The 14501-nt window shown below is 49.3% G+C and overlaps 1 protein-coding gene across 1 annotated transcript in view; it reads left to right on the top strand.

The window, feature by feature from the left end:
• LOC108550555 (TSC22 domain family protein 1) overlaps positions 1 to 14501 on the top strand; it is a 33496-nt gene that overhangs the window by 17959 nt on the left and 1036 nt on the right. The window contains exons 2-5 of the mRNA XM_017904305.1: positions 6755 to 6857; positions 7791 to 7813; positions 13348 to 13506; positions 13718 to 14072. Of these exons, the coding sequence (XP_017759794.1) occupies positions 6755 to 6857; positions 7791 to 7813; positions 13348 to 13506; positions 13718 to 14072 (640 nt within the window). The remainder of the gene's footprint in view (positions 1 to 6754; positions 6858 to 7790; positions 7814 to 13347; positions 13507 to 13717; positions 14073 to 14501) is intronic.

Below are 14501 nucleotides of genomic sequence, written 5' to 3'. Positions count from 1 at the left end.
ATGTTGCTGGTTGCAGAGTGTTGGTTTTTAACACGTTGAATGCCATGGGGGTTACCGGTGACCGGCACTGAACTCGATGGTGGCGTCACGAGGGCTCAAATTGACAGAAATATATATAATTTAAACAAATGTCGATATTAGGAATTTTTATTATTACCATCGTTAATTCAATGATGCCCCCGTCGCAATTTTTCAATCAAAGCGTGATTTTTAATATAAATATATTTTATATTCTTATTAACCACTTGCGCTGAAAAGACGTGTCACGCACGTCGCAATGCTTTGTCACAGAATCGCCAACGACGTGGTATACACGTTAGGCAATTGTTACAGAAACACTGGACCATTCCGGCACACGGTCTGTGAATTTCTTGCCACCGCAAGTGGTTAAACTTTATTTAATAAAACAACGTCTTAACGTGCACGTGTTTATATCGTAACGGTTCTACAAGGACTGAGTCGATGATACGCAAACAACAAGGACGAACATGGATTACATTAATGTAGTATCGCAGGTTTTCTACCTCATGTACAGATAGCCTTAGCCTAGAAAGTCAACCAAGGTTTCGAAGGCCAGGTCGGTCGGAGAAACCCCGGCAATGCGTCAGGCCGTTATCATGATCATATTTGGTCATATTGGGGGAGGCTTTTGGAAAACGTTTACGTGTTGGGGAAGATATAAAAGAAGGCAAAAAGTGATTAGTAGACAGTTCTTTGGTGCAGTTCTTAGTAGACAGTTCTAGTTGTGAACCTTTAGTTGTTGCAGGCAGAGTTGTCATTGCGTTGTTAAATTGAGCATAGTTTTAAATTGGGAATCGATATAGATTCGTATAAAGAGACAATTCGTGTGTTTAATCATCACTCACACATTGTTAATTTATTATTAACCCATTGCACTCGAGAGGCGCCTCTCAGTCACCATTTAATCAGATTCTAAAAATGGATGTTGATTAATACATCAAATTTACAATTAGCCAACGATGAAATAGAAATCTATCGATATAGATTCGTATAAAGAGACAATTCGTGTGTTTAATCATCACTCACACATTGTTAATTCATTATTAACCCATTGCACTCGAGAGGCGCCTCTCAGTCACCATTTAATCAGATTCTAAAGATGGATGTTGATTAATACATCAAATTTACAATTAGCCAACGATGAAATAGAAATATCGTCGACCTTATGGCAGAAAGTCTTCGAATTGCTATTTTCCTGTAACGAAAAATTCGCCGAGTGCAAAGGGTTAATAAATAATTCTGTATACCACCACCAATCCCATCTCTACATTAGCAACAACATATAAACAGAAATATCGCAATTAGTGACTAAAATTCTCCCACAAAGAGCGAAGAAAATGATCGTTCAGGCATATATTATCACCTTGTTGACCGGCAATTTTACACAGAAACTATGTCATGTCTCAGCTATTATTATTTGGTAATCTAATCTTCAAAATCACTTTCACACGCGATATTCTATATCACCTTGGGTTTCGTAAATTAAAATAGATAATGCAAGTGCAATCACGAGTTAACTCGTTATCGGTCAACAACGTTTGAGCAGGAAAAGGCGAGTTAACTCGTCACCGTTCAACAACGTGTTACGCAAGGAAATTTTCCATCGGCTAATAGAAAGCGAAGCAAGGAAACACACCGCGAGTCTCGTTCGCGAAGGTGGTCGTGCATCGCACGCCAGCTTCTCGCAGCTTTTTCACACCTGTTCGCGGGCTCGTCGCGCGAAACCGACGATATTCGCATAAATCGTGTCGGCGCATAAGCGCGAACTCGTTGCGTGTCGGAGCGGAGTGTCGCCAGTGGCAGGGAACACGTGTAAAATCGAGCCGGAGAATGCGTGTACCGGCGGCGTTCGCGTCCTCGTGCACGTCGACCCCCCACGGACGCTTACAAATCAAAAATTAGATTCTGCCTGACCACGAGACGCCATGCCGACGAGGCTGAGGGACGAGAAGCGAGAAAAAACTCATTTATACGCGGCCCCGATAAATGACGGCCCCGAAACCCGACTACCTGTCGAACCTCGTAATTCGACCTGCGGGCCCCTCCAGCCCCCTCGCCTCTCCGAGAAAAATGTCGTCCTCGAGTGGGAATTTTTCAGGTACCAAAGCGACAAGCGTAAATCATACCCCCGGTTGTCCGTTTGCATTCCTCGGATCTTCCACATTTTATCAGGGCATCTGTTTCCCTCGAAGATTCCCTTCCTGCAACAACCCGCGCCCGTGTGTATACATTGTTGATCGAATTACCCCGGTAGACGGGGTGCGTGGGTGGAAGACGGGGCCCGGAGATACGGAAATGAGCCATCGGCGAAATTTAAATGCGAAAACGTTCGGGGCGTCCGGTCGACTTATAACTGGGTAACAATATCGAATTTATTAACCGGAGAAACCCGTCGAGTTCTACCGCGGGGTCGTTCCAGTAGGTTATCGCGAAAATATGGTCGGGTGGAACGAGTCCATCCGGTAGTTTTGTTATCGACTCGTTTGAATAAATACGATCCTCCAGCGCGTGGCCCCGCCAACATACTGCACGCGAGAGACGGCGCATTGTTGCGAATATAGTGCCATTTTTACGGTTCCCGAAATGCCCCGCAAGAACGGCGCATTACTTTTTCGTACCCTTGCCACTGCATAGAATGTAAATTGCAACTTGGTCCGAGTTAACGCCGCGATTCGCGTCCCACGGACATGTTTAGCCCCTGTCCCCGCTATATATTCCGTTTAAGGATGTTTGCGAAATTTCCCGGGTTTTAAAGAATCCGAGAAAGTCCCTCGAGACGTATTTTACGGATAAAGGCGGGGTAAACGGGAGATAAAATGTAGAGCAAAGTATATAAATGTAAGGGGTCGTAAATGTAAAGCGACGTGAAATATCCACGATATCGCGCGTCTCTGATCCTCGTAGTGGCCAATAGCCAATCGACACTCGGACAGACACTCGTGAAACGCTGAGACGATTGCGTATTGAAGCACCATTGAACGATCTTGCTGTGGGACAAACGTTGGTACAAACGGGATCCATTTTATTGGCAAACACTGTGCGTCCATCTTCGCGATCGAAGAAATAAGTGGCGCTTTATGGTCGCTATTTCGAGATTATTGGTCGTTACGGGGAAAGATACTTGCACGAGGATCGACAGCCCGCGGATTATTCCGCACTCGGTGATAGGCGACAGTCGTAGCTCGCGGAATATTCCGCGCTCAGTGATAGGCGACAGTCATAGCTCGCGGATTATTCCGCGCTCGGTGATAGGTGACCGTCATAGCTCGCGGATTATTCCGCGCTTGGATGCAAATGGGCTTATTATATTACTTTATCATCTCTCTCTCTCTCTCTCTAACATGTAACTATCGAATCACAGAAAAAGGGATACACGAGACAAGCGAATAACCCGAAACGATGGATCCGTCATATCGAACTACCCTTGGGTTACGTAACGGGGAGAAAACCGATTCACGTCGCCTGGAACGATGGATGGGTAACGACGAAAAAGATCTCGTGGTCTTAGGAATCAAAAAGTTCGATGGTCGAGTGGGTCCGTTGAGTTTGACGCGAAATCGACAGGCGTACAAAGGGTCGAAAACACCGACAGAAAGCGTGTCCCTTCTCGTACGCTTGATTCGTTTCTGACAGGGAATCCGAGATGAGGGACGTTCCCAAATCGAAACGGTTCTTTTTTCCCTTTTTCCCCCGATTTTTTCTCCTCCTTTTTCGTTTGTTTCCCGGGGCCGAAACAACGTTGTAACCCGACGCATAGCTAAGCGGTTCGCGCGGCTCCAAGTGAAGAGGAATTATCCTAGGTGACCAAGCTCTGCCGGGAGATGATTGATAACTCTGTTGTAAGGCGTTATCAGCCGTGGCGTGCACGTTGTTATGTTCCCGTCAAAAACGTGACACTGATAGACGGGCTGCTCTCGTCTCCTCTTCGTCCTCCACGCTCGCCGTGCCTCTTCGTTTCCTCGTCGCTCCGCGTGCTTCCATGCGACCTGTTAATTCAAACTTACACGCTCGCGTGTTAACCTCCCGGTCCTCTTCTCTCTTCCTGCCTCTTTTTTCATTTTTCTCCCCCGGTTCGACGTTCTTTCTCCGTGTCTCTCCTCCGATTTCACACCGGTGCCCCGTGAACAGACGTAGCCGAAATTGATTCGTATTAAAAGAAACAAAAATCCGCTGTTCTTTATCGGTTAAATTAAACGTCGCGGGTAATCGCAAACTCGAGCGTGTCCAGAGTTAATAGATTCAGCGTGTCGCCCGACGACCTCGATGATTGATCGCTATCCGAGCATGGTCCAGGCGCAATTCATCAAACTCGTTTCAAAGTCATCCTTCGGGAGTCCGCGGAGGAAACGAGGTCGAGACACCGGACAAAGGGCCAAAGACTGTTGGCGAACGGTTCCCAAACAGGCGACGTGAATGGGGCACGACTCCGAGCGTTGCCTCGGACGGTCGACAGTCACGAACGGAGCAGGACTTAGGCTAGGTGATTTCTCAGGGTCGAGCGCCAGCAGCGGATTACAAGCGCCCCTCTTTTCCTCTCCAGCGAACCCTTTCGTGTTCCCTTCTGTCGCGAACAATCGGTACATCGACGGGTTCAAACACCCGTGCGTTTCTGCACCATGCGACAAATACAATAAACAGGGGGCACAATAACGCCTCTATCCACGCTTGTATCGTTCCTCCGCTTACGCGTGTCGTGCCACCAGACCTCGTAACTGGTCCCAAGGCTTTTCCGTATTTTTCATCGCTAAACGATCGAAAAATCCCGTCTCGTATGAATTTAATAACGACTCGTTCGAAGTAACGCGTGCAATTCGTTGCCCATTGGAAGATTCAAGGATCAGTCGAAGTAGTTGATTTTCCTCGCGATATAGAGACGTTGCTACTTGAAAAATCTACCATCTCGATCATTCTGCACGATGCAACAAATAGAATAAACAGGGGGCACAATAGCGTCTCTATTCACGGTTGTATCGATCCTCTGCTTACGGTTTCGCGTGTCGTGCCATAGTTGTAACAGGTTCCGAGACTTTTCCGTATTTTTCATCGATAAACGATCGAAAAATCCCGTCTCGTATGAATTTAATAACGACTCGTTCGATAACACCATCCTGGGATCTCTCACGATTTAAAGTAACTCGTGCAATCGTTGCCCATTGGATGATTCAAGGATCAGGCGAGGTGGTTGATTTTTCTCGCGATATAGAGACGTTGCGACTTGAAAAATCTACCATCTCGATCATTCTTGCGCGCTAATCGGCTATCCGAACCGTCCACAGAATATTACCAGCAAGGAACGAGACGCGTCCTGTGCATACGTAAATAAAAGTCGGTCTTTCTTAATAACCAGTCCGATAAGATCGTCGATTACCTCGAGTAAGCAATCCCATTGCCACGTAAAAGGAGCCAAAGAGGATTTCCCTTCGTCTCCTCTCCACCGTGGTTGTCGCCGATCTCTCGCGCTCCTTCCTGACTAAATTACATCTTCTCTCCTATTTACGAGCGCGCTGGCAGTAAAGCTGACCGCGGCGACTCGTTCCGCGGAAAACGCTCCCGATTAAGCCTGTAAATTAGGAATCCGGCAGAAACGTTTCATTAAAGGATTAAGATATCTCGTGGAATCGGCGGAGGCTCGCTAATGAGCACGCCGAAGGGAATAATCGTCGCGGACTCGTATTCGACGACCGGTTGCAAGCGGGAGACCTCGAGACTCGGGAGCTGCGAGAATCGGGGGACGAATGGTCTTGAAAACTGGTTAAATCGTCGCGACTTCTTCGCTCCTTCGCGAGGTTGAGGCCGTTTCGCTCGGTGGAAAATCGTGGAAAAGGATAGCGAGGAAGATCGGTTGCTACGCCTAAGCAAACCGGCAGGCACTGTGGACGGGACGAATACTCGATTACCCTTGCACCCTGGACGATCTCGGCGGCTTTCAGTGCGCTTTAAAGCCAGTCCGAGTTCCTAGATTACGTCCTCGCGCACGATAATTTCGCGTCTCGTTACTCGACTGGAAGGAGCTTCCAGCAGAGCGGACCGAAAAGCGAAGCAGACCTACGCACGTTGGTAGGTGTGCCGCAGAAATAATAGCTAAGCTCGCGTAATAAAGCTACGGGTGTCCCGCTGGGCGGAAACCGGACGCGGCAAGCGCGACCGCGGACCAATTATGGCGGTTCACGCGCAGCCGCGAACGTAACACGCGAGCCACCGTCGGCTAATTTATTCGAAACCGTCCACCGCGGGGAATTCGCAGGACGAGGTATGAAAACGTTGCTCGATGCTGCGCCGATCGGGTTCGCCAGATACCGTGTGGCGTGACCACGCGAAACTTCTGACGCTGGTTAAATAGCTTTTGCTCCGTGGAGAACGGAAAAAGATCACGGGGAACTTTCACGGGCTATGACTTGGTCGATAAGAAGCTAGAGGAAAAGACAGGGACTCGGGTTCAAAGCGGAACGGGTAACGGCGACACTCGCGATGCCAGGGGTAAAAAGAGTAGGAGGTTGATGGAAGCGAAAAGGCTACTAAATGTCGACGCTTTTAAAGCTGTTTGCGCTGGGATAGAGTCATCGACGAGACCGCTGGTCCCCCCGTGAAGTACCTTCTTACACCGTCGTTTAACGTTTCTGCGTAGCCGCAAAGAATCGATGGCGGATCGTTACGGTTCGATGCCGCGACAGAATCGACTTCGGAGTGTTTACAGTGGCCGCCGTCTAATCGCTGTTCTTCCCTCTTTTTGCAGAAGCTCCTGGCGAACTTGGATGGGTGCTGACTCTAGTGATAGTGTCCCTAGTATCCGCTGGCATCGGCGCCGTGGTCATGGTGACGCTTCTTCACTGTCGAAGGTGAGTACGACACCGTGCATTCCCGTACGTTAGGGTACCTGGATCAAGCGAGACGATAAATCCCGATAAGACGAATCGGTTGCACGCGAGCGTGAACTTTGGACCGTGGTTCCGGCGGTTTCAATCAGCCCGCTGGACAGAGGGAAAGAATTTATCCGGTCGATCGTGGAATTTCGAATTGAAATATGAGAACGTAAACACCTGCGCGCCCGGTTTCCGTGAGATTGCCTTCGAAATCCATACAAAGAGGAAGGAGCAACGACGAGCCCCGATACGGATCGGCGATCAGGTAGATTCGCGAAACGATCGCGGTTTTGCTCTCGGCTCGAATCCAGTTGGCCGATCGATTCTCCCTTAAATTACCACCTACCCGCAATGCTTCAAAATCGAGAGAACCGAGCCGTAATAAGGAGGGTGAACCGGTTGCTAACTAGATCGGGCCGATTTGAATGCGAACGTCTGCGACAGGGCAAAAAGTACCGGGAGGAAATCGGTGGAAAAAAGGTAGGTGTTAGAGAACGGAGGGACAATCGTAACTGCTCGACGACGCTTTCGTTCCAGCATGACGAGAGATCGAGTCGTCTTTATAGCGAGCCATTTCCTGCCACGCTCGAGACAAAGACTACCATTCCACGCGAATTTCATTTTTTACCAACGCTCGCGTCGTGACTTTAATTGCCTTTTGCTGAACGCCGGCTTCAATGGCGGATAATTCCTCCGTCCCAGTGTGTCTGCATCGTGCCGGTTTCTTCTTGCGCCCGAGCGTTTTAACCCCGAAAATAAGAATCGAGAAAATTACGAGTGAACTATCGGTAATTGATTACTCCGTGAGCTTTAATCAGACGGTTATGGTTCTTTCCCCGGTTCTTTTCCCCGGTCGTGGACGATGTGTGCTTCGTTTTTAATGGGAACCTTTGTTTTTCTCTGTTGCAGATTAAAAAGCGCTGGTGGCAGAGGTAAGAAGGTTCTCATACCCCAGTATAATTAGTATACGATCAAACTATGTATAAATTCCGAGCACTCGCAGTTGTTAAACGCTCGCGTATACGTGCAGCAACGGCTGCAATCCCGGTAACGATGATCCTTTAATTCCTCGCGCATAAAGCTCGATTTAAAATTGACCACGATCAGCGGAGCTCCTTTCCGATGAAAAATAATTCCCGATTTATCCGAAGCCTGGCTTAACCTCCGATACGTCCAAATAATTACACCTCGGGCAGGGAAAATTAGTATAATAAACATAGCAAATGCCCCTAATTATAGTTACGGTTATGCCCAGTCCCGACAGTTCAAAGCCATTCGCAATTACTCCAATCCCTACGCAGGATATCAATTCAATGTTCTACCCGTTCTCCGCTTCCGTACCTTGTCATTAAAATATGATATCCTCCTAATAATTCCTTCTATTCCCCTTTGTGAACGCTCTATGAAACCTTATCTGCATCGAAGGAAACCTAGCCACGTGTGCAGCGCGATCGTCAAAGGGGTCGGAAGAGTCTGTCGAGAAAAGAGTCATGGCTACCCTACGCCTGTCACGACGTATATCATCGCAACGTGATTAGTTCCGTGTACGATTGCACGTGAAAAGAGAATAATATCGGCGAGAATCCTCTGAGAGGAATGCGAACGAACGAATCGATCCGATTCCCCTCGAGTAACACGGACGGATCTCGAAAGGTATCGGCCTGTTCTCCCCGTTTCCTCGTTTCAAGGCTCGCAGACGTACATCCGGATGTCCCCGTCCGTCGAAGGAGAGACACACGGGCCTCACAGCCGCGCCAGACGTACGGCGTCGATTGGTGCAAACGAGAAGCATAGTAGAGCCGTGGCGTCGAGTGTCAGGCCCGATTGGAGTTTAATTAGTTCGCATAATGAAGGCCGGCTCACGGCGGTATATTCCGGCCGAGGCTACCGAGGCAGCACTCGTGCTACCGCTACTGCTGCTGCTGTTGCTGCTCTCTCGTGCACACGTAAAGGGTAGCGAAGCTGCGCGACGGACGGGCGACATAAAGGACAGTGAAACGCGTCTAATTAACTTTCTGATTTAAAATCACCCGCGGCACGATACGATCAACGAACGAACCGGCTACGAGCCCCGGCTCGGAGAAGGCTGGAAGGATGAACGGAGACGGGAACCGGGGCAAATAGAAGGAGAAAGGGCAGGTTACTGCCGACCAGGGATACAAGGGTCACCCGAATTAATTATCCGACACTCGTTTTACTGAACCTCCTTGGACTCCGTCGTCGTTCTTCACCGATCCACGATTTGCTTCTTAAGTGCCCTTCACACCGGCACGTCGTGATCACTCGGGGGCAGTGTAACGCTGTCTACCAGTGGCGCCAAAGGCGTCTACCGTGGAGAAATTGATTAGCCCTCTCTGAGATAATGATTGCCGCCCCGGTACTGAAATCCAGTGCACGATTAACATTTAGACGAGTAATTAATCGAGAGGTTAGGCCTCGGCTAATTAAACATAAACGGACAGGGATGAGGAGTTCTGCGCGGGTTTCGCGGAAGGGGTAGTGGCGCGAGATCTTAAAGCTATTCGAATTACGCGGGAGATCCTAATGTAGCGACCATCGTTCTCACCCTCGCTGCTAGATGCATTCCAACTTTGAAGAAGTTCGAGGGCTTTCTCGCAAGTACTCGGTGAACCCTCGACCTCCCTTAACACTAAAGCTACTAATCTTTAGTGGGCACCTAACTATAACGTGCACAGATTATAGTCATTTTAAGCGGTACAGTGAATATGAGTGAATATATCGATTATAGTTCTTTCTTAATACGAGTTGATACCAATTTTATTCTTAAATCAGGTATATGTGTTCGGTGATTGCAAAAAGGAAAATTCTCGGACCAGTCACTGCTATACTTGTATTTCGTCACTAGGTCGTTCTTGCTTGACGACAATTAGTGACGAACGGCTCTTTGAGGAGATTGTGTTTGACTTCGAATAGTAAGTGGACTGTGTCGTTATTTTGATATTGTGTTGTTTTATATGCCGCGTGCTACTAGGTCTAGCATTTACATGGGTTGTAAGTGGACTGTGTCGTTATTTTGATATTGTGTTGTTTTATATGCCGCGTGCTACTAGGTCTATCATTTACATGGGCCCTTAGTAGGACTGTATTTAGACTGGGTTGGTAGTTCTAGTGTTAAATAGAAGTTCCTCTGTCACCTAAGTATCTCTACTAAGTAGCCTTACTGATGGACCCACTAACAGACCCGGGACGAAATTGCATCCTTTCCTGTTCCTCTCGTCCCTTCTACCACCACCGCCACATAGAGGATACCTGCGACTAGCCGACTTCGCGACAGTGAGGGCAGGACCACTCCTTACAGTAAAATCCTCTAAAATCGCGTTACGATCTGGCGAGAATCTGTGCTCCAGGAAGTGTTGTTCCTTTTACGCAAGTCGGGGGAATGATGTCTCCCATCGTCTTCCTCTTCCTCGATTTCTATTAATTACGTTAAAATCGCAACGATTGTAGGAAGACTATGTTCAGCAGTAGTTGGTCCGTGGTCCATGTAAACTTGTCAGCGTAGAAATTATAGCTGTACTCGAATATGGGTGTAATTGGAATTTCTACCGTAAGGGGGTAGACCAGAAGTGACTTGGTTGAATAGCCGCGCGCGCGGTGATGTAGCCGCGGCGGGCAATTTCATAGGAGGAGAAAAGGGAAGAGGAGGAAAAAAAGGAGGAATTAATGAAACATCGTTGAAGTGTACAACCGTGCGTAAGAATCGCCGCGAATGCCAGCGGACAAGAGAGGCGTTAATGGACGGCTGAAAGGGGCTGTTGCGCAAAAAAGACGAGAGCCCGTACACGTTAGGTTCCCGTACGATCGACGCGACACAATGGCGATTCGAGAGCCAGGTAGAATAGGTGAATCGAATGCGTTAATCGGCTTATCGCGCGTTCCACCACTCGATACGCCGAATCAGCTGCTGCTGCTCCATCCAAAAGTCCACGACAACGATCACGCGAACTCGTTTAAAGGATTTCGCGTATTTTCTTTGCGGATTTTGTTCTCCAAAGAATATCCATTTCCATTATTTTTCGTTTCTTTCTTTTTCTGAGTCGGAATCGGAAGATTTACTACAGGCGCGCGTGCATCTTCGCGACGAGTGTTTAAGAATTGGAAATCACTCGCGGGGGAACCCGCTGAAAACGATGACGCCTCTGTCGTACGAGGAATCGTGTGAATGGTCGTGCTTCGTGAATACTTTTCTCACATGAGTGAAAATCTTTCTGACACGATGACGCGCGCGGAGGAATCACGGAGCATGAAGGGAACATCAAACAGAACCGTGTATCCACGGGCCCTAACGAGCACGCACGGCTGACGGGAAATAGAATCCGGGGCTATAGACGTTCGAATCTACTAGATCGTGAGGAGAACATTTGCCCCCTGCTGTCACGACACGGCACGATTTTCACGCGTCCCGGTTGCCGGGCTAATGCATCCGTCGACCAATTAATATTCGAACCATCTGATCCGGTAAATCACGCGGGTTAACGCGTCCACGGAAGGGCGAGTCGAAGCGACAGCGTGGAAAAGAAACGGATCCGATTACCTCACCTCGCCAGCTAGGTGGGAAGTATAGAGCGTAATCAGCCGATGGGACCGTGCGAGACGTGCACCGTGAGTTTCGTGCGTGGTTTCTCATCCCCGGGGGTGGCACGGTGCCGTGGAGCCGAGAAGGAGGACGAAGAAATCTTTGTGACAGTTGGACGTTCAATTATAAGCACGGGCACCGATCCACGGACGACGACGTGGCCCGAGTGGCGAGCCGATAAATCGACACCGCTTTATTTACGATAGCAATAAACGGCTTAACGCTTGCCGCGGAATGCTAAATTGCTGTTCCATCTGTGCGTGCGCCAACTGAATGCCGGGGACCGCGTTCGACGATAAATAACGCGATTACCGCACGCTCGTCGACGTAATCGATTGCACTCGGATTTCTAGGCACTCGCCTCGCAAATGAAGTCGCGCGCGCCTATCCTCGTGGTTGATGGAGCACCCGGCTCCGTGAGTGGCTCGTAATGAATGGAAGGTTGATTAGGGTCGCGGGGAAGGGTGTCCGCGGCAATTGAAATCTTTGAAACGCTCGAAAGCTGCGAGTAATTGGTCCCGATCGAGCAGGTTCACCGTTTATCCCTTTGTAAAGGAAGCAACGAACAATTTTCCTCGCATAATGCAAGACAAATCTGCTATTGCCCGTCGGCTTGTCGGATGGTTAGATGAAAATGTTGAAACCGTCGATGAACCGATAATGCGGCGACGCTGCTGTTAAAATACATTAACCGCCGCGTCGAAAGAGTTTGCGCGAGAGGCCCGAGTATTCGCGTCTCCCATTACCAGGTAATCTCGTGGCCGATGCATAGATGCTAATTATGTAAATTACAGTGTAACGGCTTGTTATAAATATCCAGGAACGGCGGCCGCAAAAAGGAAGAATTAAGTTTCACCTCGGGTACGTCACCCTGCTTTTCATTCTGGAACGTTGGAGTGCATCAGCGATTATCCTCGCGAGCTGCAGCTTCTCGGAAGAAGAAGAAAATAGCGTCTAGACGAGAGCCACGAAGAGGAGATTATACCCGTTGCACGGGCACACACGCGTGCGTGTCGGTGGTGTGTAAGGGCACCGCGATAAACGAGAACCAGTCTCTGTATCTCCTGGCAAGTGACAGCCGCCAAGGCGCGTTGCGACGCGCGACTCCGCTCCGCGACTCCGCGCGGTTCACGACGACGAAAACCACCGGGGAACGGCCAACGACAACGATGACGACCACGATGACGACCACGATGACGACCACGACAACCAGAGAAGAGTGTCTCCTACGTGCGTAGGTTATGAGTCGCACCGTCGCGAAACAGGGACGCGACCATGGGATTCCCATAATCTCGTTTTTTTTCTCCCTTGGCATTCTCATGCCCACTTACCGCGAGGCGGCGCTTCTGATCTATGAATTCCGAATTCCTTTTTTTCCCTGCCCCTTCCTTCCTCCTTCTGCCTTGATTCCTCCACCCGCCCCTGCTCTATCTCTCTTACCATCCACCCCAAACTCTGCCGCGTTTCTATGAGCGCCATGACAGCACGATGACGGGCGCACAATGAGGCCATACAGAAAACAGCCGCTTTTTTCCTCCCTCTCTCCCCATACGCGAGCTCATGTCATAATGCGGTGATTCGGGTCCGCGTATACACGTATACCTGTAATATATCTATGCACGCGACCCTGTGCGTCTGTGCGTATATACGTGTGCATGCACACGCCGAGTGCGTGTAACGTAACAGGATTCTGTCCAAGCTCACCTGGCACTTCACGAGCTTCATCTCGTGATTCGTGTCCCACTGGGCCCCGACCCCCCTACTCAACGGTGAAACTCGAGCGCGACTTTCGTTCACGATCCTTGCCAACGGATTTTCCAAGGGACCAAGCCTCACGTGGGACCTATTTTTTCTTTGTTTCTGTTCCAGCGAATTGCTGCAGCGTCGGCGTCGAGGACTCGAACGCTCAAGAAGCCGGCGGCCCAGGTGGTGGAGGCGGAGCTGGCGGTGGAGTGGCCGTTATACCCGACCGGCCGCCTCTTGAACTGGATAAGCTACCACCTTATCACGACGTCGCTCCCAGCCCTGGTACGTATCCCTGCGAACCGTTAATCAAAGTATCGTTACACCGGTACCCCGACGAATATTCCGCAACGTGGTTGCCACGGGTACCTCCCTCCCTGCCCCCCGTGTGGTATATACACGTACCCGGGATGCTCGGGATATCGGTACCGGGATAATTGACGTAAAGCAAATGAGAAGTACGCGACTTGTACGGGTTCGTGTGATGTGATTCAAGGGCACAATGTGTGGTCGTGGTTAGGCTCGCGACGCGGCGGCGGTACACCGGGAGTCGTCACGACGCCTCTGTCGCTTCCGCAACACAGACGGGCGATGAATCTCCCGGTGGAGAACCACTACACCCACATGCAAACGGACGAGGCGCTCTACGCAGAACTGGACTCTCAGGCCGCGAGCTACGCGAGCGATCTGCAGCTACAAATGAGAGGAAGCTCGACGTACGGTACAACTTCCGGCGGCCAAGACGACGAATACCACGAGTTAGATGCCGCGAGGTTACATCGTCATTACGGTGGAAGCAACGGGGACGGATCTTTGCAGAGGGACACGCTTCGTACGCGCCACAGTAAAAGGTAAATTAATCCCTGTAATTAAGTTTTTCACCGAGTAACTCCCCGAGCTGTTATGCTCCTCGAGGTTGTTTTCCATCGGCAATGACCGCGCCGGAACACGCCCTCATGAATCTTTGAGGCATTACTCTTTAATAATTTCAATCCCTGGACGGTAGCTAGCCTTTCTTTCCCTTAATTGTTTTGCGCATTAAAGCGCTGCTATCGGTAATTGATTGCCTACTGATAATATACTATTTAACCGGGCCTGTTCTATTACCGTTGACCACAACATCGTAGAATAGTTACGGCTACCTGAAGAGATTGCTAGAACTTGCCACGTTTAAGTATCACGATTCTCTTTTACGAAGACCTATTAAATTCCTAGCTTTTCATGACTGTTTCTATCCTCCTTTCTTCTTTTTCCATTTCTTTTTTTTTTTTTTTTTTTTT

Source organism: Eufriesea mexicana, unplaced genomic scaffold, assembly GCF_001483705.2.
Source record: "Eufriesea mexicana isolate 0111107269 unplaced genomic scaffold, ASM148370v2 scaffold2839, whole genome shotgun sequence".
NCBI lineage: Eukaryota > Metazoa > Arthropoda > Insecta > Hymenoptera > Apidae > Eufriesea > Eufriesea mexicana.
The sequence above is the reverse complement of the archived record's forward strand: the minus strand, read 5'-3'. Positions and strand labels throughout refer to the sequence as shown.